The 26,596-nt window shown below is 39.3% G+C and overlaps 1 protein-coding gene across 2 annotated transcripts in view; it reads left to right on the top strand.

Moving 5' to 3' along the window:
• LOC117402745 (kinesin-like protein KIF13B) overlaps window positions 1-26,596 on the top strand; it is a 168,505-nt gene that overhangs the window by 20,577 nt on the left and 121,332 nt on the right. Inside the window, exons 3-10 of one of the 2 annotated variants that reach the window (XM_034004173.3) lie at window positions 11,195-11,207; window positions 14,225-14,285; window positions 14,945-15,037; window positions 15,702-15,882; window positions 21,664-21,751; window positions 21,829-21,963; window positions 23,988-24,100; window positions 24,522-24,633. In XM_034004173.3, the coding sequence (XP_033860064.3) occupies window positions 11,195-11,207; window positions 14,225-14,285; window positions 14,945-15,037; window positions 15,702-15,882; window positions 21,664-21,751; window positions 21,829-21,963; window positions 23,988-24,100; window positions 24,522-24,633 (796 nt within the window). The remainder of the gene's footprint in view (window positions 1-11,194; window positions 11,208-14,224; window positions 14,286-14,944; window positions 15,038-15,701; window positions 15,883-21,663; window positions 21,752-21,828; window positions 21,964-23,987; window positions 24,101-24,521; window positions 24,634-26,596) is intronic. The other variant, XM_059024751.1, reaches the window with a different exon arrangement.

Below are 26,596 nucleotides of genomic sequence, written 5' to 3' on the forward strand. Positions count from 1 at the left end.
TAGAGGAGAAATGTCAGGCCATATCCATCCGTGAGCTGAAGCTGAACCGAAAGTGGGTCATGCAGCAAGACAATCCTAAACGTACAAGCAGATCTACAAAAGAATGGCTGCAGAAGAAGAAATTCCGTGGTTTAGAATGGCCTAGTCAAAGTCCGGACCTAAACCCCATCGAAATGTTGTGGCATGACCTGAAGCGAGCTGTCCATGCAAGGAAGCCCTCCAAATGTCACTTGAGTTGAAGCAGTTCTATAAGGAGGAATGGGCCAGAGTTCCTCAAAACTGATGTGAGAGAGTGACCAACAGTTACAGGAAATGCTTAGTTGAAGTCATTGCTGCTCAAGGGGGTGCCACCAGTTACTGAATCTAAAGGTTCACATACTTTTTCACACATGGATATTGAATGTTGAATCATTTGTGGATAAATAAATGTTGAAAAAGTATCATGGTTTTTGTGTCATTTGTTTAATCAGGTTATCTTTATCTTATTAGGACTTGGATTAAGATCTAATAACATTTTAGGTTTGACATGTGAAATATGTGAAAGGGGTTCACAAACTTTTTCTCGGCACTGTACATGTATGAAAGAGATATTCAACCAGAGAATGTGTTGCTGTGGAAAGTTCCGTTGCAGGAAAGGATAGGCTACCTCTAATGTACTGTTTGGAAAAATGATATAGTTGTATTCACTGTATATAATGCAAATATAAGTGTAAGTGGCTATGCAAAGTCATGTACAGTTTCTATTAAAATATGACAGCAAAAAGTGAAATTCATCTCTGCAGCCGCGGCACTGGCAAGGACTGCTGTATTCGCTAGAAGCCTGGCTTTCATAATTCATAAATTGTAACCCCAACAGCATATTAAAAAAATAATAATAATTATTTCCATGTGAATATAGGCCATAGTGTTAACGTAGTTTTCAAACCTTTTTTTCTCCTGTGGACAGTGGGATTTTTTTTTCTTAATTTACCGTTATGTTTATACTGGAAATTTAGTCGGATTTTACACTTACACACACACACACACACACACACACAAAAAAAAAAAAAAAAAAGTATATTTTGGTATTAATCTACTGCAACCGAATTGATCAGGATAAAAGGCCCTCCCTAACCTTTCTGAATTTGCTGTATTGCAAGTGTGTATTTTCACTATAAAAACTGAAATTGAATGTTTTACTCTAAACTATGAGGGAAATGACCATTTTGACACTACAAGATTAGTGCTGGGACTAACCTGGTATTTTCATGTTCGGATATCCGTTCCAAGATATAGTATTTGAATATTTGTTAGTTTGCAAAATGCTGTCAAAGCCATTCCATGTAACACTGTATTCAAGTTGAAAAATATCCCAGAAGCAAGACAGGCCTTACTTTTACCCTTGTGAATTAACTACAAAAGAAAAGATGCCATACAGTAAGCCTTGTGTGTAAAAGCTTCAAGTAGACTACACATTTTTATTAAAAAAAAAAAAAAAAATCCCTGCCATTTTCATGAAGTAATAACGCAACGTTTTAACTTGAATAAAAGCTTCAAATAAAATACACATGGAAAAGGGGGTGTTGTACAATGAACTATGTTCATCGAAGAAAAACTATTATCACAAAAGTTATTTCATTTACAAGTTGGAGTGAAGTACCTGACCTGATATTGCAGCCTTCACAACTTCACATGTATGTGAGATCACTATTTGGCAGCTAGTGTTGCGTGCAGCCTAATCTGGATTTTGTTTTAAAATGTTATCAGATCTTCAACGAAAACCTAATATTAGATAAAACGAACGCTGAGTGAACAAATAACACAAAAATGTGATACATATTTCATTTCTTTATTAAAGAAAGTTATGCAACACCCAATGCCCCCGTGTGAAAAAGTAATCTCCCCCTTAGACTCAATAACTGGTTACGCCACCTTTAGCAGCAATAACTGCAACCAAACGCTTCCTGTAGTTATTGATTAGTCTCTCACAGCGCCGTGGGGGAATTTTGGCCCACTCCTCCATGCAGAACTGCTTCAACTCAGTGACATTTGTGGGTTTTCAAGCATGAACTGCTCGTTTCAGGTCCTGCCACTCCTGGGAAGATTCACTACTGTCCCAAACTTTCTCCATTTAGACAATATGGCTCTGACTGTGGTTCGGTGGTGCCCCAGATCCTTAGAAATGGCTTTGTAACCCTTTCCAGACTGATAGGCATCAACAACTTTTTTCCTGAGGTCTTCAGGAATTTCTTTTGTTCGTGGCATGATGTGCCTCTAGAGCCTGTGTGCTGACAACTTCACTATGATGGTAAGGGCCAAAGTTAGTCAGATTTATATTGGGCAGGGCTGGTCCAAATCAGGCCTGGCTGTTAACCAAAGTACTCAAAAAGTCCTGATCTCAATCCCATTGAGAATCTGTGGCACTATTTGAAAATTGCGGTCCACAAGCGTCGTCCAACCAACCTGAACAACCTGGAGCAAATCTGCCAAGAAGAATGGGCCAAAAGCACTCCGACACTGTGTGCAAAGCTGGTACATACTTACCCCAAAAGACTTGAAGCTGTTATTGCAGCGAAAGGTGGCTCTACCAAATATTAATGTCTGGGGGTTGAATACTTATGCAAGCAAGATACTTCAGTTTTTTATTTTTCTTAAATATTTCCCAACATAAAACCAATGTCACCTTACAATAATTGATTTTGAGTTTCAGTGTTTTAAAATAAAATATCAAACAGAATGAAATTTCAATGTACCATTTGTAATTCAGTAATATGAGAGAATTGGTCAGGGGTCTGAATACTTTTGCAAGGCACTGTGTGTGTGTGTGTGTGTATATATATATATATATATATATAATATATATATATATATACAGTATATATTATAAAATATCTCTCTCTCATTATCTGTTACCATGGCATTGCTATTGTAAAGGGTAGCTGCATAAATAGAAGAGAGTTCACTTTTTAATGGAAGGATATGCAGTTGGTTTTATTAAACTATCTGCATACAGCCATATAGTATACAACTCTATATACAGAAACACATACAAAAAAACTACAGGTAGTTTGATTCTCTTAATGGCAGATTCGCCACACAAGTAAAGAAATGACACAAGCATTTGTGTCAACTGTGTTATCTCTGATGGACACCAACATATTTATGCCTTTTTAATATATACATGTTTTTTTAAAAAAAAAACTAATATAAGAAATTATACTATAACTATAAATAGTTAACAATGGATAACCAGTCACCCCTTTTTTCTCTTTCTTTTTGTAGTACCTTGCTTCAACCATTATCTTAATATATGTTTGCAAGCTGCTCTCTTACTGAAACTTTAGGTTGCATGGGTAGCAGGGCTATAAGTGTCAGGGTTTCATCACACAAGTACTTGCCACAGAAGAATATTACATGGTATCCTACAGTTGCTGATGTTCCACCCTTGTTGTTTAGATAGGAATAGAAAGCAAAATCTATAAATAAAAAGGAGTCGAGATGTTTGTCTATGAATAGTGCATACAAGCCAAAACATTTCTCCTTTTCTTTGTGGGAATCTCCTGCTGAGTAGAAGAACAAAGCAGGAGAGATTCCCCCAGCAATAACCAACTGCTCATCTCTCCAAGAGTGTGGGGGGGAAAAGGATCCCTTGGCTTGTTTTGCATTTTGAGTGCTGCTAATGTTGTCTGCACTTTTCTGTGTGTGCGCACACACACACACACACACACACACACACACACAGTGTCAACATGATAAGGTTCACCTTCAGGGAAGCTATAGCTAGGACCTCCCTCTTTCTTTCTTCCTTACCCCCCCTCCCAATACAAATGCATAAATAAAGTAAGTCTGATTGGGGGTTTTAAGGATTTTATTTTTATTGGGGTAAGGGGGGGCACAGTGCTTTGTCCTGGGAAATAAACTCTGACTCATAATTATGTAGCATGTCTACAACAAGTTTGCTGACTATTTGCCAGGTTAATTTAGAAAGCATGGCTCTACTTGTGCTAGAGGCGTATCCCATGCAAGATAAATTCTCTATGAACACACTACTGAGACCAAAGATTAACGATTGAACCTTGATCTCTTGTTCTTTTCCTGAGTCCCAGGCTGTAAACCATTACTGATCAGTATTAATGATGGACTGCATTGGGGTTAGCTCCGTTTCTTGTATCTGAAATCAAATTGCATCTTTTCTCTCTTGTTGTTGGGGAGCTAAGTTTGCTGACCCAGTGGGTGTGGTTGCTATATTTATTCTGATCTTCATCGATGGCTGAAGCTGTTCTGTGTGGTACCTCTAGCTGCTGTGGGGTGTGGCTAGGGCTTGTTTTCAAGTTAAACAGGAATGCTGTACAGCTTGAGGGCTAATGGAGAGGAGAAAAACTAAGCTAGTCAAGCAGTTTTTCATAGACTTTGAAGGGTACATAAGGATCTTTTTATTTTATTGTTACATATTCCCATGTTGCTACAACTGTTTACGTAAGGTGTTTGTTTAATTTTTTTTACATTTTGACCACTTTTTTTTTAAACTTTTGAATTGCATTCCCTGCCTCCAAGATGGCATCCCATGTACCTGCATGGACCTCTCAGAACTACATTTCCCATCATCCTCCTGCTCACTGGTAAATCCACCTGTTACATATGTGAGCAGGAGGATGATGGGAAATGTAGTTCTGAGAGGTCAATGCAGGTACATGGGGAAGCCATCTTGAGGCAGGAAATGCAATTTAAAGTTTAAAAAAGTGGTCAAAATGTGAAAAAAAACAAACATAATACTACAATACTTTACATAAACAGTTGTAGTAACACATGGGAACATGTAACACAATAAAATGAAAAGGTCCTTATGTACCCTTTTAATTTCAGTAAACTGCATTGAATATGCTATAAACTGTTTTACTGAAACTTTTTGGTGCCACAAGTTTTTCATCTTGCAGACCCACGTCAGTAAGTTAACCCCCTGGAAACTAGAACTACCCATACACCCTGTACTTGCAGCGCTGACATTTCATAAACATGGAGTTGTATCTAACAGTGAAATATTAAGAAACCACTGTCAGAATATTGTTGTGAATTTTGGTATGATCAAAAATCTCTGTAAACCAGAAACCCACTGAGCTACTGGTAAGAATTGACTAATAACTCTCACAGTTTATTATAACAATTGTACTTGATAGTAGCCAAATTTAAGATTTCAAGAGCCAAGTTATTACAATGATTCCCTCTCCCATCAGAAATAATCAGGAAGGTATTATATGAGCAACAGTTTTATACAGCAAATATTTAATTGCAGCACTTAAACATAACATTTCAAACAGAGCATACACTCATAGAAAATAGTTGACAGTCCAATTATATATAATAATTATATGTAATCATTTTTTGCTAGTTGCAATAAACAGAAGCAACCACTGCGTAAAATACCTGCTTGCATGATTGTTGGACATTTTTTCTTCTGTAGCATTCCACTGAATGAAGCTGAATTCCCCTTTCCACTCAGCCTTATGTTTACACATGCTTTCAGCCCACTTACATTATTCTTTACTTTCATTTTGGGTGTTAAGTTTGTTGACTGAAGTTCAGTTCTCATCTTGTATTGGTCATTCTCTGCTTCCACACACAAATGCTAAAATGACTTGTTTTTGCTGCAGATTTAATATCACTCAACCCATGATACTCTGCTGTTTTGACAAGCCCTTTTCAGTAAAGGGCGGTGAATCAGCTGCCGGCAGGCAGCTGCAGGAACATAGTTGGATCGAATTAAGCAAACATTTAGTTATATTTAATTAAACCATAATATAAATTGCTGGTTTTATAAAAGTAAGAATAAAATAATTAAGAACATAAGAACATAAGAAAGTTTACAAACGAGAGGAGGCCATTCAGCCCATCTTGCTCGTTTGGTTGTTAGTAGCTTATTGATCCCAGAATCTCATCAAGCAGCTTCTTGAAGGATCCCAGGGTGTCAGCTTCAACAACATTACTGGGGAGTTGGTTCCAGACCCTCACAATTCTCTGTGTAAAAAAGTGCCTCCTATTTTCTGTTCTGAATGCCCCTTTATCTAATCTCCATTTATGACCCCTGGTCCTTTTTTCTTTTTTCAAGTCAAAGAAGTCCCCCGGGTTGACATTGTCTATACCTTTTAGGATTTTGAATGTTTGAATCAGATCGCCGCGTAGTCTTCTTTGTTCAAGACTGAATAGATTCAATTCTTTTAGCCTGTCTGCATACGACATGCCTTTTAAACCCGGGATAATTCTGGTTGCTCTTCTTTGCACTCTTTCTAGAGCAACAATATCCTTTTTGTAACGAGGTGACCAGAACTGAACACAATATTCTAGGTGAGGTCTTACTAATGCATTGTAGAGTTTTAACATTACTTCCCTTGATTTAAATTCAACACTTCTCACAATATATCCAAGCATCTTGTTAGCCTTTTTTATAGCTTCCCCACATTGTCTAGATGAAGACATTTCTGAGTCAACATAAACTCCTAGGTCTTTTTCATAGTTCCCTTCTTCAATTTCACTATCTCCCATATGATATTTATAATGCACATTTTTACTGCCCGCATGCAATACTTTACACTTTTCTCTATTAAATTTCATTTGCCATGTGTCTGCCCAATTTTGAATGCTGTCTAGATCATTTTGAATGACATTTGCTGCTTCAACAGTGTCTGCCACTCCTCCTATTTTTGTGTCGTCTGCAAATTTAACGAGTTTGCTTACTGTATCAGAGTCTAAATCATTAATGTAGATTAGAAATAGCAGAGGACCTAATACTGATCCCTGTGGTACACCACTGGTTACCTCAGTCCATTTTGAGGTTTCTCCTCTAATCAGTACTTTCTGTTTTCTACCTGTTAACCACTCCCTAATCCATGTGCATGCATTTCCTTGAATCCCTACTGCGTTCAGTTTGAGAATTAATCTTTTATGCGGGACTTTGTCAAAAGCTTTCTGGAAATCTAAATAAACCATGTAGTATGCTTTGCAGTTATCCATTTTCAATGTTGCATCCTCAAAAAAGTCAAGCAGGTTAGTTAGACATGATCTCCCTTTCCTAAAACCATGCTGGCTGTCTCCCAGGATATTGTTACCATATAAGTAATTTTCCATTTTGGATCTTATTATAGTTTCCATAAGTTTACATATAATAGAAGTCAGGCTTATTGGTCTGTAGTTACCTGGTTCGGTTTTGTCTCCCTTTTTGTGGATTGGTATTACATTTGCTATTTTCCAGTCTGTTGGTACAACCCCTGTTTCAAGAGACTGTTGCATGATCTTGGTTAGCGGTTTGTAAATAACTTCTTTCATTTCTTTGAGTACTATTGGGGGGATCTCATCCGGCCCAGGGGATTTGTTTATTTTAAGAGCTCCTAGTCCCTTTAACACTTCTGCCTCTGTTATGCTAAAGTTATTTAAAACTGGATAGGAACAGGTCGACATGTGGGGCATGTTGTCCGTGTCCTCCTTTGTAACTGTGTAACAACGTTATCTCTTGATCGACATGCAACCATTTTGTTTGTTAACCTTTTGCTGCTAGGGCTTTTGGAACCCTCAGTGCTAGAGGCTTTTCCTGAATTTGGGACTGAATTATTTCAAAGTCAAATTTCTCTCTTTCAAGGAAACCTAGGAAAACTATATATTGTGATGATACATTTGTGGGTATATCTGGTCAACTGATTGAGATACCGCAGGCTAAATATAAAATTAAAATAAATTACGTTTTCTATAACTAAATCCCTGGAAAAGTTATTTCTTAACAAGGTAATAAGACATTTGTATATGTCTCACTTTGCCAATATGTTGAAATATATGAAGAAAAAAAATATTGGCTCCACTGCTCCCTGCATCCTTTTATAAAAACAGCGGTCTCGGTATCTCATGTAGCACTGCGCACGTCCCTGGTATTAGAGTGAGTAGGTAATCTGTATCAGAGCATCTTACCTGTTGACACTCCGCCAAGAATTTGGACAAGTAAAACACATTCTCAAAAATCATGGTTTTAAGACCATGGATGAGGCCTGCAGGGTTTTTATTGAGAACTATTCCGACATCTTTCAATTACGATACCTGTATCATCTGTACCAGCAGAACAGGGTTTTAGCTGTCAGAACAGAGTGCAGACCAGCAAACCCTCTCATTTTACATGAGGATCCTCTAAAACATAACCACAAACAGCAAAACTGTAAATAGTTTATGATGTTGACAGCTACCCGCAGAGACATTGGTACATGTTCTACAACACTGATTTTTACGTTGTGAACGGGGGGGGGGGATTTTCAAAAGAAAACGTTTCATGGTAAGCTTGTCTTTGTCTGTTTCTACTACCATTATTTATACTGTGTATAAACTCAATCTATGGAGAATGGTAGAGATATCTGTGTGTGAATTAGGGATGTCATGGTATAAAATTGACGGTATGGTAACCATCAAATATACCACAGTTATCGTTGTACCGCGGTATAATGTCATTTTTTTGTAATCCATTTTTAAATGGCTATTTAAAGAAATACTGTGGTCAAGTCATTTTTTAACAAAAAAATAACTAGTGTTAAAACAAATCTTAATGTTAAATTGCTGTAGTTAACTTTTTGCTACAAAACTTGTTGAGAAAATAGAAAGTTTCCATCAGTTTGAAAACAAAATATTACAACAGAATGTCTATTTAATTATACCACACTAATGAACTGGTCTGGCTTTGAAATCTCCATTTGCAAATGAAAAAGGTGCTATACATTGTACAACAAATCAAATTACAGAGGCAGGGGGTTGTTTTCATAAATTTGCACACTCCTACGTACAATGAATGTTAATGTACTGTACAGCAAGTTATTTTAACAAGGAAGTTTGCTAGTAGTGTACTGTTAACAGCAACACGACTGCATACTTATTTTATTACAGTATCTGAGTAAACGGAACAGCAAGGCGGACATGTTGCAGATATGAAGATTTACATTTTAAATCAGCAATGTTTATTAAGCAGTCAGACACTGTCTAGATCTGCATAAAAGAACATTCACAATTCAAAGTTCCTCTTGTGGAGGTATTTAATCACAATGCATGCTGTATGTTCTACTTCGTAAAGATTACAGTGATTCCACGAAAAACAAGTAAAAAAAACTTACCACACAGAAAACGCACTTTGTGTGGCAACAGTCTGATTTTCAAGAAGCAAAATAAAAACTGGGTTGCAAATGGAGGTAGGGTATCTACAGTAATACAATACAGTTGACACATGCTACGTAAAAACAGAATTTGATTTATATTTTCCCAGGACATTTGGCAGCTTACTTAAATAATATACATAACTACAGTTGCTAGCAACTATAAACGCTTCCAAGCAGTTATTGTGAAATTTAAGCGCATTGGTTATTTTTCACAGCCCTGGTATTTACTGTTCATGAGGAGAAGAGTTTTGAATATTGCTCAATATTCATTTAATCCAAGATGGCTGCCACACCATGTGACCAAAGGCCACCATATTGACCATGGCACAACATCTCATAGTCCTCTACATCCAATTTCCTGCATTTTGGTGCAGCCAATAAAGTTATATGCAGTTTTGTAGCCAGTTGCGTATGTTGATGATGTAAGAGAGGTCAGAGGTCACGGGCGATGACATTTTTTCATAGAGCATAGAGCATGATTTCCTATACGTGTTCCATTATACCATTATAACTATGACCCTGTCGGCACGCCCTAGGAGTTGAAATTTCAACGTAAATTCCAATATGGCCGCCGCACTGTGTGAGCAATCTGGTTTAAATTTCAGCAGTTATTACTTTCCAATTGTCTGTGCAATTGTGTTGACATTGAAGAGCATAAGTGTAATGGTGTTCTTGTTATGGGTTGCAAAAGTTTTTTTTACAATTATCAATATGGCCGCCAAACCATGTGACCAAAATGTGTCAGTCTCACCCGAAAGACGGAGCACAAGGAGGTTACGTGACTTGCTCAGGGTCACACAATGAGTCAGTGGCTGAGGTGGGATTTGAACCAGGGACCTCCTGGTTACAAGCCCTTTTCTTTAACCACTGGACCACACAGCCTCCTTAATAATAATATGAATAATAATACACAGCAATAACAATAGGCTTCCCCAGCCTTTGGTTTGGAAGCCTAATAATAAAGTTGTGTACTTACTGTTCATAAGCCACTTCTCTCAAGCGATTTAAGAACATATTCTGTGGTAGAAAGGTATAATCCTTATGCAGCTGTATTTTCTTTATGATGCAGTAGCAATATGGTACGATCTTGGGAAAACCGAACATGCAACAGAATTGTTTTGTTTAGCACTGGGACAAATTTATGCAGCTTGAATTAAAACGTATTCTATACACGTCACAGAATGTCTAAATGACAGTATAGAAACTACCATGCAAATGAAACCACTGCATTAATGAGGCATGAAATAAATAAACATGCATTATCATACTTTCTTCAAATTAGTGTTCAAATTTTTTTCTTGGAGGGATCTGCTGTTTGCACAAAATCTCACCCAGAGTTTATGCTGTACTGTAATCCTAGAGTTTATGCACATACTGCCGGAGCCCCTGAGTCTCTCAGCTACTACTGCTACGTCAACATAGTAAAAGATTTTTTATTCTCGATTTATTTTAAATGTGGCGTTCTATAAGTTTAGAGATTTATTTTTAATGCTTGGCTATATAATGAGGTGTGAAGTATAATGCACTAGTGGAGCTGTACATAAAATACTGTCCGTTTTGGTCCATTGTGACCAGCAATGTGCAACTAGACTAATCCCAGGCATAGAGGGTATGAGTTATGAAGAACAAGTAAGGATTAGGGGAGGCTTGATTTGAACTTTTTTAAATCCTGAAAGGAGTCCACCCTAGTTTACCTTTGTCACCATTTCAAGCACAGCACAGGGCTAGATGACATAGTTAGGTTTATTAGTGACAAACAGAGCGATGAGTGTATTGAATAGGTTACCAAGCCAAGTGGTTCCCGCTGAATCATTGGGACCATTTAAGAGCCGTCTAGAATAAGTTCTGGGATCAGTCTGGTAGATGGAAACCATATGAATATTAATGGGCCGAATGGCTTTGTAATTCTTGTGTTTTTTTCCATGTAAAGTCTGTACATATCAAACCAATTTTAAATTCGATTTATTTATTTATTTATTTTTAATGTATATCTTTTTCCTTTATTTCAATTTTGCTGTTCCCTGACACCAACTGAAAACCAGGAGCCAGCTGAAGGTAAGGGACAATGAAAATTTAGTTTGTATGAAGAGCTTTAATCACACAGTAATAGGTTTCTGTGTGTGTGTGTGTGTGTGTGTGTTATCCCATTTTCTTCACTCCTGTTTTGTGCTCCCCTATTCAACCTTTATTTATTTAGTTCCTTGCTTTAAGGTATTTACTGTGCTTGAAATGTTGCCAACAAATGTGGGTGTGCACCCAGTGGGTTGGAGGTATTGGACAGCCCAGAGGAAGCAAGAACTATGACCAGGATACAGCCTTGACTGCTGAGCATGGAAGCAGAATGAGACTGCTGTTACACACTACAGGTTAATGGGGGAGTGTTTGCAGAAGGCCTGGCCCAAAGGCTGTCCCCTCTAACTTGCTCCTTTTCTTCCTACAGGGTTCTTGCTGAATGTGAGCAATTTAGCTGGTGATGAGGTTTTTACAGAATGATGGCATCTTGCTAGCTAGCATTTCATATCACTTGTTATAGTCTGGACTGTATTTATTTCATGGTAATCATGTCTTATTTCACAGCTTTTCACAATCTAACAATAGGTATTTCACAATTAAACCATAATATTTATTAAAGCAGAAATGTTCCTAAATATTTCAATAGTTGCCTGAACAATAGTTACCTAGTTACCTAGTGTTTTTGTTTGACATTTTAAAGAAGTTGCGCAGCTCTATGCAGTGTGTTCAACCATTTACCGGAAGAAAATTAAACCGGCTGCATTCAGAAATGGGAATTTTCACAGAGAATTACATATTACACGGAAGTCGTGAAATTCGTGATAACCCTGAGAGTATTCTTGTCTGGCTGCATATGATTAATTTTAAAATGTGTGAGGGGGGGTGGATTCAGTTAGGAATGATTAGGTTATTTTTGTTGTTTTTGTTTGTGGGTTGTCCAATGACTTGGGAGCACCTTTTAAAAGGAGGTCTGTTCTTGCATTACTTATTCCTAATTCCCAAGTAAGGGCAGGTTGAGGGTTAGGGTGTAGTTATGCGGGGATTTTAACTAAAGTTTAATTTTTGATTTTCCCCAAATTTAAAAATATGAAACTTTTAAATGAAGGTATTTGTGTACGCACTCACCGCTTTAGATAAGCTGTGTACTCTGTTATACACATTGAAATATGTGCATGTTATTGAGATTCTTGATCCGACCATAGGATTTCTGTGCGCCATCTTGGTCCCCCTCAATTTAATATACCAATTTACCTATGTCAACTGAATTTTTGGAAGGTAAATGTATGTAATAAATGTGTGTGTATGTGGTCCAGTGGTTAAAGTCCATGGCTTGTAACCAGAAGGTCACTGGTTCAAATCCCACCTCTTCCACTGACTGACTAACTGTGTGACCCTGAGCAAGTCAGTTAACCTACTTGTGCTCCATCCTGCGGATGAGATGTTAAATCAATGTACTATTGTAAGTGACTCTGCATATAATGCACAGTTCACAGCTTACCTCTGTAACGCGCTTTGTGATGGTTGTCCACTGTGAAAGGTGCTATATAATATATATATATGTGTGTGTATGTGTGTGTGTATATATATGTGTATATAAAGTTTGAGAGGAAAACTGCTGTGTACCAAAATGTTCAATAAGAAAAAAGAAAAGGATATTTCAGGTACTTAAAAAGGTAGAATAATTGATTACAAAAAGTACAACACAAAGTGCAATATACTGTTCCTTTACTAATGCAAGTAAAAGTATCATGGATAGTAAATGAGGATTTTGCTCCCTTAACTACTGTGTTGCTGTGAATGTATTTACAAATTGCACAACGTGACCTATTGCATGGAAACGTACCTTTAAGATTGGGTCGAATGTTACTGTGGACCAGATGCTCGCTTAGATTTTTGTCTCTTCTGTATGACATTAGAGGAGCGTTATTGATAATAGGAGCTGTAGAAGGATCATCTTGAAGAATTCTAAAATTTCTTTGTATGATGTGTTGTACTTTTTTGGTCATAGGATCATATGTAAGAACAAGGGGAATACGATTGTTGGTATTCTGTGTTTTGGTTTTGTACGAGGCATCCTTTCTGTTTATTGTCGATACTCTTAAAACGACGCTTGGCTGATCGCTTCGTGGAACATCTGAGAAGTATACAAATTAACACCTCTACCTTTCCTGTCTCCAGACATTTTAACAGAAATGACCACACTATAGAAGACATCACAATTTGTGGGATGGTTCATTTGCTATGGAACTAATGCTGTCAGGAAACAAAAGGAATGTGAACTTATTTTCAAACTAGGCACTTTGGAGCCATTTGGAATGAACATTCTATTCTGAGGTCGTCATCATCATCATCATCATCATCATCATCATCATCATCAACATCATCAACATTCTGGAATTTTGTTTAAAAGACTACTTGTTTGTTTTTTATCAACTTCTTAAAGCACTGTTTTTTTGTATTCAGCCGATGAGACTTGTAGTCCGAAACGTCCTGATAATTGATTTGTAATCAATTATTCTACCTTTAAGTACCTGAAATATCCTTTTCTTTTTCGTGTGTGTGTGTGTGTGTGTATATATATATATATATATGTATATGTGTGTGTGTGTGTGTGTGTGTGTGTGTGTGTATGTATGTATGTATATATATATATATATATATATATATATATATATATATATATATATATATATATATATATAATTTGCTTCATAGCCATACAGCAAATAAGAATTTTGTTTTTATTGTACAATGGTTGACCCAAAACCTCATCTGGAGCGGTGCACACACTGATTTACAAGTTGTAACATGTCAATAGACATGCTCATGAATGGACATGTGCACACATTTTCCTACTTGCAGAACCAGTATCTTCATTATGGCAAAACAGTTAAAAAATATCCCAGCTGTTTTTAGTGCTAAAAGCTTTAATGCTGCTTGGTTGGTCATAGGTAGTCAGTAATATGCAAATAGTTGTACCTCATTTAATTCCTTTGCTCCCCATAAAACATATCCTGCACCCACCTTCTCTCTTGCCTATTCAACCCTCTCTGTTTCAGGTGTTTGCCTATGACCACTGCTTCTGGTCAATGGATGAGTCTGAGACAGATACATTTGCAGGTAAATGTATCTTTGTACAGAATCTGGGGCTATTTGAAAACTGTGATTAAACTTGCTCATGACATTATTTAACACAAGTTGAGATTTGTCAGAATCTGTTTGTTTCTGGGAACAAAAAGGCAAATGTCCTTGAGTGGCCCAGTCAGAGCCCCGACCTAAATCCAATATAAAATTTGTGGCATGGCTTGAAGATTGCTGTCCATCAGCGCTCCCCAAGGAACTTGACAGAGCTTGAACCATTTTGTAAAGACTGGTCAAATATTGCCAAATCTAGGTGTGCAAAGTTGGTAGAGACCTATCCCAACAGACCCACAGCTGTAATTGCTGCCAAAGGTGCTTTCACCAAGTAATAACTCAGGGGGGTGGAGACTTATCCAATTATTATTTTTCAGTTTTGTATTTTTTAATATATAATTTTTCACTGTATGTTCCTTTCCACCTTTATTTGATGTAATTGTTCTTGTGCAGAACGAGGAAGCTATCTGCTAGGAAAGGTATCTTTACTCTGATAAGAGTAGAATAAACCCGCCCTGGGGGGTGTATCAGAACAGCGTGTTCTATAAAAGAAACCCATATGTCGGCTCTTGTTAATTTCTCTGTTTCCATATACTCTGCTGAGTAAGTAGAAACTTTGTTGTGTACATTCTTATTTCTTTAAGGTCAAGAAGTGGTTTTCCAGTGCCTTGGTGAGAGTTTGCTACAGAATGCCTTTCAGGGATACAATGCCTGCATCTTTGCCTATGGCCAAACAGGTATGAACACTTACTAAGGGAGGAAATGAAATGCTCCTACCTTAGTAGCCTGTGCGCACTATTTTGAACTGTGCACACACACTGTACGTTTAGATTGATTTCTGAAAATGAAATATGCAAAACATATTACTGTACTGTTTAAAATGTTTTTATATATACAAATACATAATTCACCAGTATCTGTTTAGAAAATTATTCTATAGTGTGCAGTCCACTGGTAATATTGGTAGAATGGTGCAATTATAAGAGATTTATATTGCAGAAGGCAAATGCTTTATTACATTTTGTTGAGGGTGAATCAGTCACAGAAACTCCAGGTAAAATCTGCAGGGGATTCAGCATGTTATGATCCATCAGTTTGCTTGGAATTCCATGATTTGCTTTATCTTTTATTTACTGTTTTTAAAGTTTAAAGGTTAAAACAGTGTTGAAGGCATTAGATGAAACGTGTGTGTACTTAACTTAAATTCGAAAATGGGAGTATGCTTGAAGATCTGGATCTGCAACACAAGAATACAAGGACCTTTGCTAGTCTGATGAAGGCATTCACTGAAATGTGTGTATTTGATGTTGCTTGTACCTTATGATTGATTGATTGTTTTGAATATCAAAGATTTTAAAGTGAATTTAGTTTTGTCATGAGATGCACACTGCTCTATTTCAGGTTCAGGGAAGTCCTATACAATGATGGGTTCAGTGGACCAGCCAGGCCTGATCCCACGACTCTGCAGTTCACTTTTTGACAGAACTCTGCATGAACAAAGGGAGGAGGAGAGCTTCACTGTAGAGGTGTCCTTTATGGAAATCTACAATGAGAAGGTCCGAGATCTCCTTGATCCCAAAGGGTAAGTGTCTTGCCTTGTTCATTAAGAGTTTAGTGAGAAGATCATTAAGGAAGTTGTATAGTGTGCACTGTATCACATATGGAGATATTAAATTATTAATGTAAATGAGGTGTGCTGTTGCCAAGTGATTCTTATCTGGAAAAGTACAGTCTATAATTGAGAGGGTTTAGAACAGCAGTGTGCAACCATAGCCCTTTCAGTCCTGGTGTTCAAACAATGAAAAATTAATCTGAAATCCTCTGAGCAGGGTGGGACAAACCATGTTGTAGGCGGATGGCCATTTGACCAATAGCTTTCAAAACATGGCCAAGTGAACTTTATGGTGGCCAGCATTTTCAAATGGGGACAGTATGAGGAGGCATGTGTATGTTACACACACACATTTCTTTTTTTATGATCTTTAAATTGTGGGAGGGAAACTATATACAATCGATGTGCCAGAGAACTAACTCCATGAAATTCCATGGAACTATTTACTGTGTGCATAAAATGCCAGGGAAGATAACTATATAGAAATTCCAGGGAAGTGAACACGTACACCAGCTGGCTAAAATAATAACACTCTGTTCCCTATCAAGTACGAAATGTAACCATTACCTCATGGGTATTTATCCTTAACAAAGACTGCTTGTCAGAGCCTGTGACGCCATTTTGCCCACCCCCGAGGGCATAAATGGACTCTACGCATCAACATAGTTTTTTCTTTCATCCGACCTGAGACTAGAGAGACTACAAACAGAGAAGTGTTGAATATACTTTTATCTGCTTATTCGCTTGTGTAATTACACTATTAATGCAATTTTATATTTACGTGATTATAGTAATTGCTATTTACATGTATTGTGCACTCAGCCGTGGTTTTCGTTAGTCCCTCAGCAGCCTTCTGCCCTGCGTGAAGCCGGCGGTTCAGTCGCCCCTTAATACATAAACACATTGCCATGATATTTAAAAATAAATAAATTCTTATTGTCCTCAAAAAAAAAAAAATTAAGCAAAAGCACTGTTTAGTGTATTAAAAGCAGTTAAAACAGAGCTTACGGTAATTAAACTTGAATAAAATTAAGGCTATGTACACAGTTTTTCAATTAAAATAGCAGATCCCTTGTGTGTATTACATTGCCCTTATCTACAAAATAAGCATTTTGTTTTTACTTCAAGAAGGGCGGGCTTGCATGTCCCTGGAAAAATAAATAAATAAAAACTACTTGTGCTACGAGCAAAGTTTATTGGTAAAACTTGTTGTCCGTCACACAAATCTTATCTTGTCCTGGGCGAATATGAATTGCACACCCCTGACGAGCGAGGTTACCACTCAGTCGATCAGGTTTGCTCTGTGTTGGGTGTGATTGCTTGTAATCTTTCCCGCAGTGTTTCGTGCCGCCTTGGTCTCTGCTTGGAGCACCATTGCGAAGGCTGACATGGCTCTGACAGTGGGCTTTCCCAAGTCTTAGGGTTGTGTTGGTTTGCCTGAAGCTACATGTGGGCACCCCTTTATATTGCTTCTGCAGTAACTGTGGGTCACAGACCTGCTCCGTTCCCGACCTGGTATACGTACCGAACAGTGAACGAGGTTAGTGCACCGAGGTACCCGAATCGTACCGTACCGAGTGTACCTCCGGACCGTACCTAATGTGGTGAACAACCACTGTGTGTACCACCGAACCGGACCGAGTGTACCACCACAGAGTGTAATCACTGAACCTTGCCTTGCAAGGTACTGTACAGTACAGCACTTGCGCTCAGGCACCATGCGGCTGTGAACCGATTGATTTAATATCTGTTCATTTAACTGTCTGCTCGGTTCAACCTCTGTTCAGACTTGGGATGTGCAACCCCATTGCGCACTAATGTACCTACCTGGTGCTACAGGCACCGAATCAGAACCAAACACAAGCTGAGGCAGCAACTGTACATTTCTTACTGTACATTGCTTGCTATTTGCACAATGCCTGGGGTTATCCCTGTGACATGCAAAGCCAGCCTGCCTATCTAGTACCAAGCAGACCTTGTTGACAGCCCAGTTTGCTGTCTTTATCAAACCACTTTTCTGTGAGTTTTGTGCGCGTTTCTCCAAGGTGCTCTGCGTTTCTAGGAGCTGGCGTTCCTGTCTCAGATAGCACATCCCCTGCAGTTAAGCTTTCCTTGTAACTGCAGAGGTTATGCCATTGATCAAGAGGGCCACTGCAGTCTTGCAGGTGCCCTGGTCTACAGAGCATCCACCCTGTTGCATTACTGTACAGCGGCGTTGCTACTTGAGCAGACGTCCCTTGAGGGCAGCAACAGCACAGTACACTACTGTACTAACCCGGTGCTACAGGCACCAAACTGGTGTCACAGGAAATAAGTTAGCTTGGAAATAAGTTAGCTATGAAATTAAGTTAGCGTTTGCCTTTTTGAGCCTTTCTACACAGGTGCGAATCTTAGAACTTAAAGGCATCCAAAATTACAGGACGCCATTTATATATTTTTTGAGAAACGAGCACAGGTAGCCTATTGCATTGCATACAGTCATTTTTGTTTAAATATGTTGTCATCTTATTTATCAACGTGTCTTGCAGACAGTATTTTCTTGTTTAAAAGGTGACATTTATCATAAGGTGTATTTTACGTTTTAATTTTTGTTATAAATACATTTTATCTTCAGGAAATTGCTCGCTTTTTTTTTAACATAAATATTTTAAACATTATTTTGTCAGTATAATTTATGTCTATGCATAGCTAAAATCACTACTTGCCAAATGTTATATTTTCACGAGCCTCAGGCCAAGCCCCAAGGTGAGCAGCGGCCCTAGGGGTTTACTGCCACAGGCCCAGGGCCCCTTCTCAGGGAGCCAGCTGGAGTATTGGCGTCAGTGCACCACAGACATCCGGGTGCTTACTACTGTTCACACCGGTTACTCAGTGCAGTTAAAGCACGGTCCCCCTCCCTTTCGGGGTAGAACTGCAGCATTAGTCACGGACCCACAGGACGCCTCTGTGGTGTCTTGGGAGGTAGCAGCTCTGCTGCAAAATTCATATGGTACACCCCCTCCAGTTGCAGGACGTGTTCTACTCCATGCCCAAGCGGGATGGTGGCAGACCAATCCTTAACCTTGGACAAGTTCAGCTGTTCTGAGCCAAAGGAGGTTCAAAATGTTGACGATACAACAGCTGTTGCAGTCATTCAGGCCAGGCGATTTGGTTCACCAAGGTGGATCTCAAAGATGCCTATTCCCATATTCCCATAAAAACCGGCGCACTTAAGTACCTGCAGTTCGCCTTTCAGGGAACAGCGTACGAGTTCAGGGTCTTGCCGTTTTGACCTCTCTCTAGCTCCCCATGCCTTTTGGAAGTGCATAGAGGCTATTCTGGCCCAACTGAGACCGAGGCATCAGAGTACGCAATTACGTGGAAAACTGGTCAATTGTGTTCAGTCTCCAGTGCAGGCAGAGGCCCACACGGAACTCTCTAAAGACTGGGGTGCTGTGTTGAATGGCAGGGGAGCGCCAGGGGTGTGGAACCCCCCCGTCAGGGTTTTTATAGAAGTATTTGAGATGCAGGCAGTTTCTAGCCTTGCTGAATTTTTACAGGAGGTTCAAGGGAGACATGTGCTTGTCTGGACAGACAGCACTACTGTGGTGGCTTATATAAACCACCAGGGAGGTCCTCCAGTCTCCATCGAGTAGTGTGCAAGCTGTTGCTCTGAGTGCACGATCACTTCCTCTCCCTGCGAGCAGTACACCTGCCCGGGGTGATAAACTAGGTGGCAGACCTCCTCCTCAAAGGGAGTTCCCAGTGCCTCAGAATGGAGGCTTCACCCGGAGGTGGTGAGTCCCATTTGACAATGGTTCTGGAGAGCAGAGATAGACCTCTTTGCCTCCCAGAAATTGACACATTGTCCCTGCTAGTTCTCCGTAACAGGAGCCGGGGACGAGGCAGCTGCTGTTTGTCTTCCCACCGCTCTCCACGCTCCTGCTGTGTCTGGAGAAAATGGTGCTATTAGTAGCTCCTTACTGGCCCAGGAGACCTAGTACCCAAGCTGGTTTTCAGTTCTGATGCAGCTCCTGAGCGACCAGCCGTGGAGCCTGCCTGAACGTTGCGACCTGCTCAGTCAGGCACAGGGGACATTGTGGCATCCCAACCCATCAAGCCTGTGGCCCTGGTTCTGGCTCCTGAACGTCAACATTTGAGCCGTCCGGGGCTTTCCAACAGGTTATTGACACCCTGCAGAATGCCAGAGCAGCGTCCACACGTTCCCAGCATGGTTACAAGTGGGGCGTTTTCAGACATGGTGCTTGCCTAAGGGCTTTGACCCCATGACTGTCCCATGGCAGTTATAGTGCAATTTCTTTACATTTAAATGTCTATTTGGCAGCTATTGTGGCTTGCCATATCAAAATTGATTCAGTCTCCCCAGGACCTTGGCTTTCTGGCGGGGCAGTTTTTAAAAGGAGCTTGATGGCTGGCCGCCAATGAAGGACATTGGCCCTCGTTGGAGGCTTAATGTGGTGCTTAAAGCAGTTATGAAGCCTCCCAATCTGCTCCCGTCTGAGAAGCTCAACAGTCATTCCACCAGGGGTCAGGTGACTTCATGGGCTTTGTTCCAAGATACATCTATCCAGGACATATGCAGTGCAGTGGTTTGGGCTTCCTCCCATACGTTTGCCAGGTTCTATTGGCTGAATGTGTCGTGGATTTGGCATGAGAGTACAGAGGGCGGCTTCCCAGTTCACCCTCACGTCAGAAAATTAGAGGCGAGTTCACCTAAATGTTTTTTCAGCCTGCTGGAATACTGTTCAGCTCAAAGCGAGCTTGCTAGCTTTGTAGTTCAGTGTTGTATACCATGTCCTTGCGACAGCTTGGGTATACTTCACCCATTTGTAATGGTTAATATTTTCTACTTGAAAGGGAATATTAAGTTGTTATCATAACCCTGGTTCCCTGAAATAGGAATATTAACCATTAACTTTGGAATCTCTGCGTTCATGGTTGCAGTTCTCGAAGGAAAATTACCAGGGTGCGTAGCTGCTTTATGCTGCGGGGTGGCGGAGCAGCAGCTATGTCACCCTCCTCTGACGAGTGTCTTTGGTATAAGTTTTCAGGTTCCGGTGTCTTAAAGAGGAAACACCCATTTTGTAATGGTTAATATTCCTATTTCAGGCAACCAGGGTTATGATAATAACCTAATGTTTTCTAAAATTGGCAATATCCAACTCTTGCGAACTGCAGACAACGCAGAAAGAATTTGGAATGATAATCTCTGCTGTTCTACCCTAACTTGACTGGCTGGTGCGCATTACTATGGAAACAAGAAAGGGGGTCTGGTTTCACGAAAGGATTGGCGCTGCGTGATCAACAGGGCAGTGCAGATTCTGACAGTGAAGCAGAAAGCCTTTATTACAGAACCAAAGTTTGTATATACTGTAAATGCTTAGTCGCCAACGTGGCAACTTTACGGTAAAATCTACTGGCCATATTAAAATTGAAGGTTGCATATGGCAACGAGACAACATGATTTGAACCACCCTGCCTCCGAGCAGGTCCTAAAGTAATTAATTGCTTAATGATACCTAGTAAACATGGAGTGGAATCAACATAGATACCTACTCCTTGGTTTAATCTAACCAGTTTAACCAGCTACTAGAAACCGGACAAGCACTGATGGAACAAATGTCTACCTCTCGTGTGTAAATTCTCTTTTTTTTGTTATTATACCAAGAGAAATATTGAGGTCTAAGAACTTATACTGTAATGACAAATGTGAATGACGAACATCTGTTCTACCTGTTGTCTTTTCTGCAGGGGCCGCCATTCTCTGAAAGTGAGGGAGCACAAGGTTCTGGGTCCCTATGTGGATGGTCTCTCTCGGCTTGCAGTGGCATGTTTTAAGGTATAGCAACAAGAAACAAGGTATTTTTAACAAGAACAACCCAGCTAACACCTGCCCTCTCCTCTCTTGTATTGTAGGATATTGAGTCCCTGATGTCGGAGGGGAACAAATCTCGCACAGTGGCCGCTACCAACATGAATGAGGAGAGCAGCCGCTCACATGCTGTCTTCAACATCATCCTCACACACACTCTGTGTGACTTGCAGTCAGGGGTATGGAGCACGTTACAGTCCAAACCTACAGTCCCTATAGAAAGTCTACACGCCCTTGAACTTTTTCCACATTTTGTTGTGTCAGTGCCTCAGAGTTTCATGCATTTAAATGAGGATTTTTTTCCACTTATCTACACACCATACTTCACACTGTTGAGGGAAAAGTTTTTATATTAAAAATACAAAACTGAAAGATCATAATTGGATAAGTCTCCACCCCCCTGAGTTAATACTTGGTGGAAGCACGTTTGGCAGCAATTACAGCTGTGAGTCTGTTGGGATAGGTCTCTATCAACTTTGCACACCTAGATTTGGCAATATTTTACCATTCTTCTTTACAAAACTGTTCTAGCTCTGTCAAATTCCTTGCGGAGCATTGATGGACAGCAATCTTCAAGTCATGCCACAAATTTTTGATTGGATTTAGGTCGGGCTCTGACTGGACCACTCAAGGACATTTACCTTTTTGTTCCTTAGCCACTCGTGTAGTTTTGGCTGTGTGCTTTGGGTCGTTGGCATGCTGAAAGGTGAACTTCCGTCCCAGTTTCAGCTTTCTTGCAGAGGGCAGCAGGTTTTCCTCAAGGACCTCTGTACTTTGCTCCATTCATTTTCCCTTCTATCCTGACAAGTGCTCCAGTCCCTGCCGATGAGAAACATCCCCATAACATCGATGCTGCCACCACCATGCTTCACAGTAGGGATGATGTTCGTTGGGTTTGCGCCAAACATAACTCTTTGCATTTAGGCCAAAAAGTTCCATTTTAGTTTTGTCAGACCACAAAACTTTTTTTTTGCATACTTCAAACAGGATTCAAGGTTGGCTTTCTTGAGTAATGGCTTCCTTCTTGCCACCCTACTATACAGGCCAGATTTGTGGAGTGCTTGGGATATTGTTGTCACATGCACACTTTGACCAGTCTTGGCCATAAAAGCCTGTAGCTCTTGCAAAGTTGCCATTGGCCTCTTGGTAGCCTCTCTGATCAGTCTCCTTCTTGCTCGGTTATCCAGTTTGGAGGGACGGCCTGATCTAGGCAGGGTCTTGGTGGTGCCATACACCTTCCACTTCTTAATAATCGTCTTGACTGTGCTCCAAGGGATATTCAAGGCCTTTGATATTTTTTATACCAATCCCCTGATCTGTGCCTTTCAACAACTTTGTCCCGGAGTTCTTTTGAAAGCACCTTGGTGCTCATGGTTGAGTCTTTGCTTTGAAATGCACTACCCAGTAGAGGGAACCTACAGAAACTGCTGAATTTATCCTGAAATCATGTGAATCACTACAATTTAACACAGGTGGAGGCCACTTGACTTGGTGTGTGATTTTGAAGGCGATTGGTTACCCCTGAGCCAATTTAGGATTTCTAGAAAATCTTTTTCACTGGGAAGTTGTGGGGTAGGATGTGTAGATAAAAAAAAAAAAAAAAAAAAAGTTAATGCATTTTAATGCCAGGCTATAAGGCAACAAAAGGTGAAGATTTTGAAAGAGGGTGTAGACTTTCTATAGGCACTGTATTTAACCACCCTGTGCTTGTCTACCCCTGTTTGTTTGTTTGTTTGTTTGTTTGTTTGTTTGTTTTGTTGAATTTTCTTTCTATTTAATGTATTTTGTGATTTTTGTAAATGTGTGTTAGTTCATTATTGGTTTGCACTTAGGGTATGGTATAGCACAAGATACAAAATAGTTTGTATTAATTTATTCACTATATGCATGCTTGTTTCATTTGTATTAAAAATTGAAGGTTTTTTTTTAGTTTGCCAGCAAAGTCTGCATATTTTTGAAAATATTTAACATTCTTAAATACAAATTGTTGTGTTTATAGAGTAAATATTTGTCACTGATAAACCATTTTCTTTTTAGAAAGATGTACATTTTATTGTTCCTATAATTCAATGTAATTGTTGCAGAGCTGTATTTAGTTGTTGTCTTTCTTACTATGAGACAGTCTCTAGGTGTATGACCTCTAGATCCTTGTACAGTATAGGTATCGAAGTATGGTACATTCGAATTGCGCTTCTTTTTGCAGACAGTAGGTGAGAAGGTGAGCAAGCTGAGCTTGGTGGATCTGGCCGGTAGTGAGCGGGCAGCCAAAACTGGGGCTGCTGGAGAGAGACTGAAAGAAGGGAGCAATATTAATAAGTGAGTTCCATATGGTAATCGCATCTTCCTTAAGTAATAATGAATATGTACTATAACCCAGAACAGTATTGCATGATATTCCGGTCATTTAAAAACAAAAAAATATATTGCTATGTTCTTAAACTGAAGGGAACGTCTTAACACAACAACTTGCACCAATGTGTGCACACAAATTATTATGCGACTAGATTAATTTAGTGGTTGGGATTTTTGGGGAACTATGTCTGTTTAATTATGTAGCTGAATACACATTTTCAGATCAATCCAGCAAGGTGTTCAAGTTATAAGCCTCACAAGCATTCATAGTAACACCCAAACAAGAAAATGTACAAATGCATTAAATGCGGTGCAGCTCGCATGCAAAATAAGAACCTGTCTGTGGTGGGAGGGAGATGACATGTATTCTGTGTTTTCACTACAGGTCCTTGAGCACACTAGGGTTGGTTATCTCTGCTCTTGCTGAGCAATCTTCTGGGAAGAACAAGAACAAGTTTGTTCCTTACAGAGACTCTGTGCTTACTTGGCTACTCAAGGTAAGGAAGCTGTGTGTATATACATATTTTTAAATATAGAAACCAATACATTGCATGGTGAAAGTATTAACATTTAAACTTATTAGCACATGGTTTCTCAAACTGTGATTCAAGCAATAAGCATGCACTAGAAGCTAATACGTCACCAGCTGGGCTGAATCTCTGCTTCAACCTCACTGTGCAAGATTGAAAGCCTTGTGGCACAGAACAGCTGCTGTTATAAAACCCATACATGAAGATTAAGTGAACAAAAGTGCTAACCCCTTTAAAAACTCACTACACAGACAACTAATACCTTTCCCAAAAAGCAAACTGAAGCGACCTCATCTTCAGAAGCTGCCACACATACACATGTATTCGTGCCAGTGTAATACCATATTCCTTGTTAGTAAAAATGATCTTGTTATATGTGAATAATATAACACAAAGTACCGTACCTTCAAATTTAAGACACACTTTTTATACAAAATTTCTTCTCAAAAATGGCCTGCTTCTTAAATTAGAGTATAGTGATGCGTATATTAAAACCGGCAACAAAAGACGTGACTACCCAAATACACAAACAGCGACGTGACTTGCTGCCGAGAAAAGACTAACAAAAACGCCACTCATTGATGACACAGGCAGCCATTTTCAAAGATGCATCATTAGCTTCCTGAGGAATTCAAAGAGAAGCTTTTAAAATTTCAGCATTTCGTTATTAAGCTCAGTACCAGCTTGGACAAATCGGAAATGCTGATCAGAACCCCGTATTTTTCGGCATGCCAAGAATAACCACAGTTCACAAAAAGGAAGTAAAACAGGTGTGAGTATCACGACTGGAAATGAGAATCGATACATAACTGTGATGCTCTGTGTGACAACAGATGGCCGCAAACTGCCTCCATATGCCGTTTTCTATATTATTATTATTATTATTATTATTATTATTATTTATTTCTTAGCAGACGCCCTTAACCAGGGCAACTTACAATTGTTACAAGAGATCACATTATTTTTACATACAATTACCCATTTATACAGTTGGGTTTTTACTGGAGCAATCTAGGTAAAGTACCTTGCTCAAGGGTACAGCAGCAGTGTCCCCCACCTGGGATTGAACCCACGACCCTCCGATCAAAAGTCCGGAGCCATAACCACTACTCCACACTGCTGCCCCTACCACTGGGGCGTAATTGAGGTTGTGACTTTGTAAATGCATTTTTATTGTTTTATTTTTTCCTCAAATTGAGGGTGGGTAATTTGGGCTGCACCCTTAAATTTGAGGGTGTTTTTAAAATTCGAAGGTATACAGTACCTCAGACATTATAAATGATCTCAGAAAACACTAAAATGTAAAATTTTTAAATGTTGTAATACATACAAAAAAATACTATTGTCTATGCTTACGCTTTCCTTAAATACCCTCTTCATTGTGTACTTAAATATCTCTCACCAGAAAACAATCCATAAAATAATTATAAAATCACTGAGCATTTGGAAATTGGATTACAGTATTATCACAATTAATATAGGTGGTCTGTTATTACTATTTGCTTATATTTCATTCTGGTAATATTTCTACAGAGTTTAGGGAACATTTTAGTATACATCTGACCCACTTCTTGCATTTCACAAAGATACAGTGCCTTGCGAAAGTATTTGGCCCCCTTGAACTTTGCGACCTTTTGCCACATTTCAGGCTTCAAACATAAAGATATGAAACTGTAATTTTTTGTGAAGAATCAACAACAAGTGGGACACAATCATGAAGTGGAACAAAATTTATTGGATATTTCAAACTTTTTTAACAAATAAAAAACTGAAAAATTGGGCGTGCAAAATTATTCAGCCCCCTTAAGTTAATACTTTGTAGCGCCACCTTTTGCTGCGATTACAGCTGTAAGTCGCTTGGGGTATGTCTCTATCAGTTTTGCACATCGAGAGACTGAAATTTTTGCCCATTCCTCCTTGCAAAACAGCT

The sequence above is a fragment of the Acipenser ruthenus genome, chromosome 5 (genome assembly GCF_902713425.1).
Source record: "Acipenser ruthenus chromosome 5, fAciRut3.2 maternal haplotype, whole genome shotgun sequence".
NCBI classification, from domain to species: Eukaryota; Metazoa; Chordata; class Actinopteri; order Acipenseriformes; family Acipenseridae; genus Acipenser; species Acipenser ruthenus.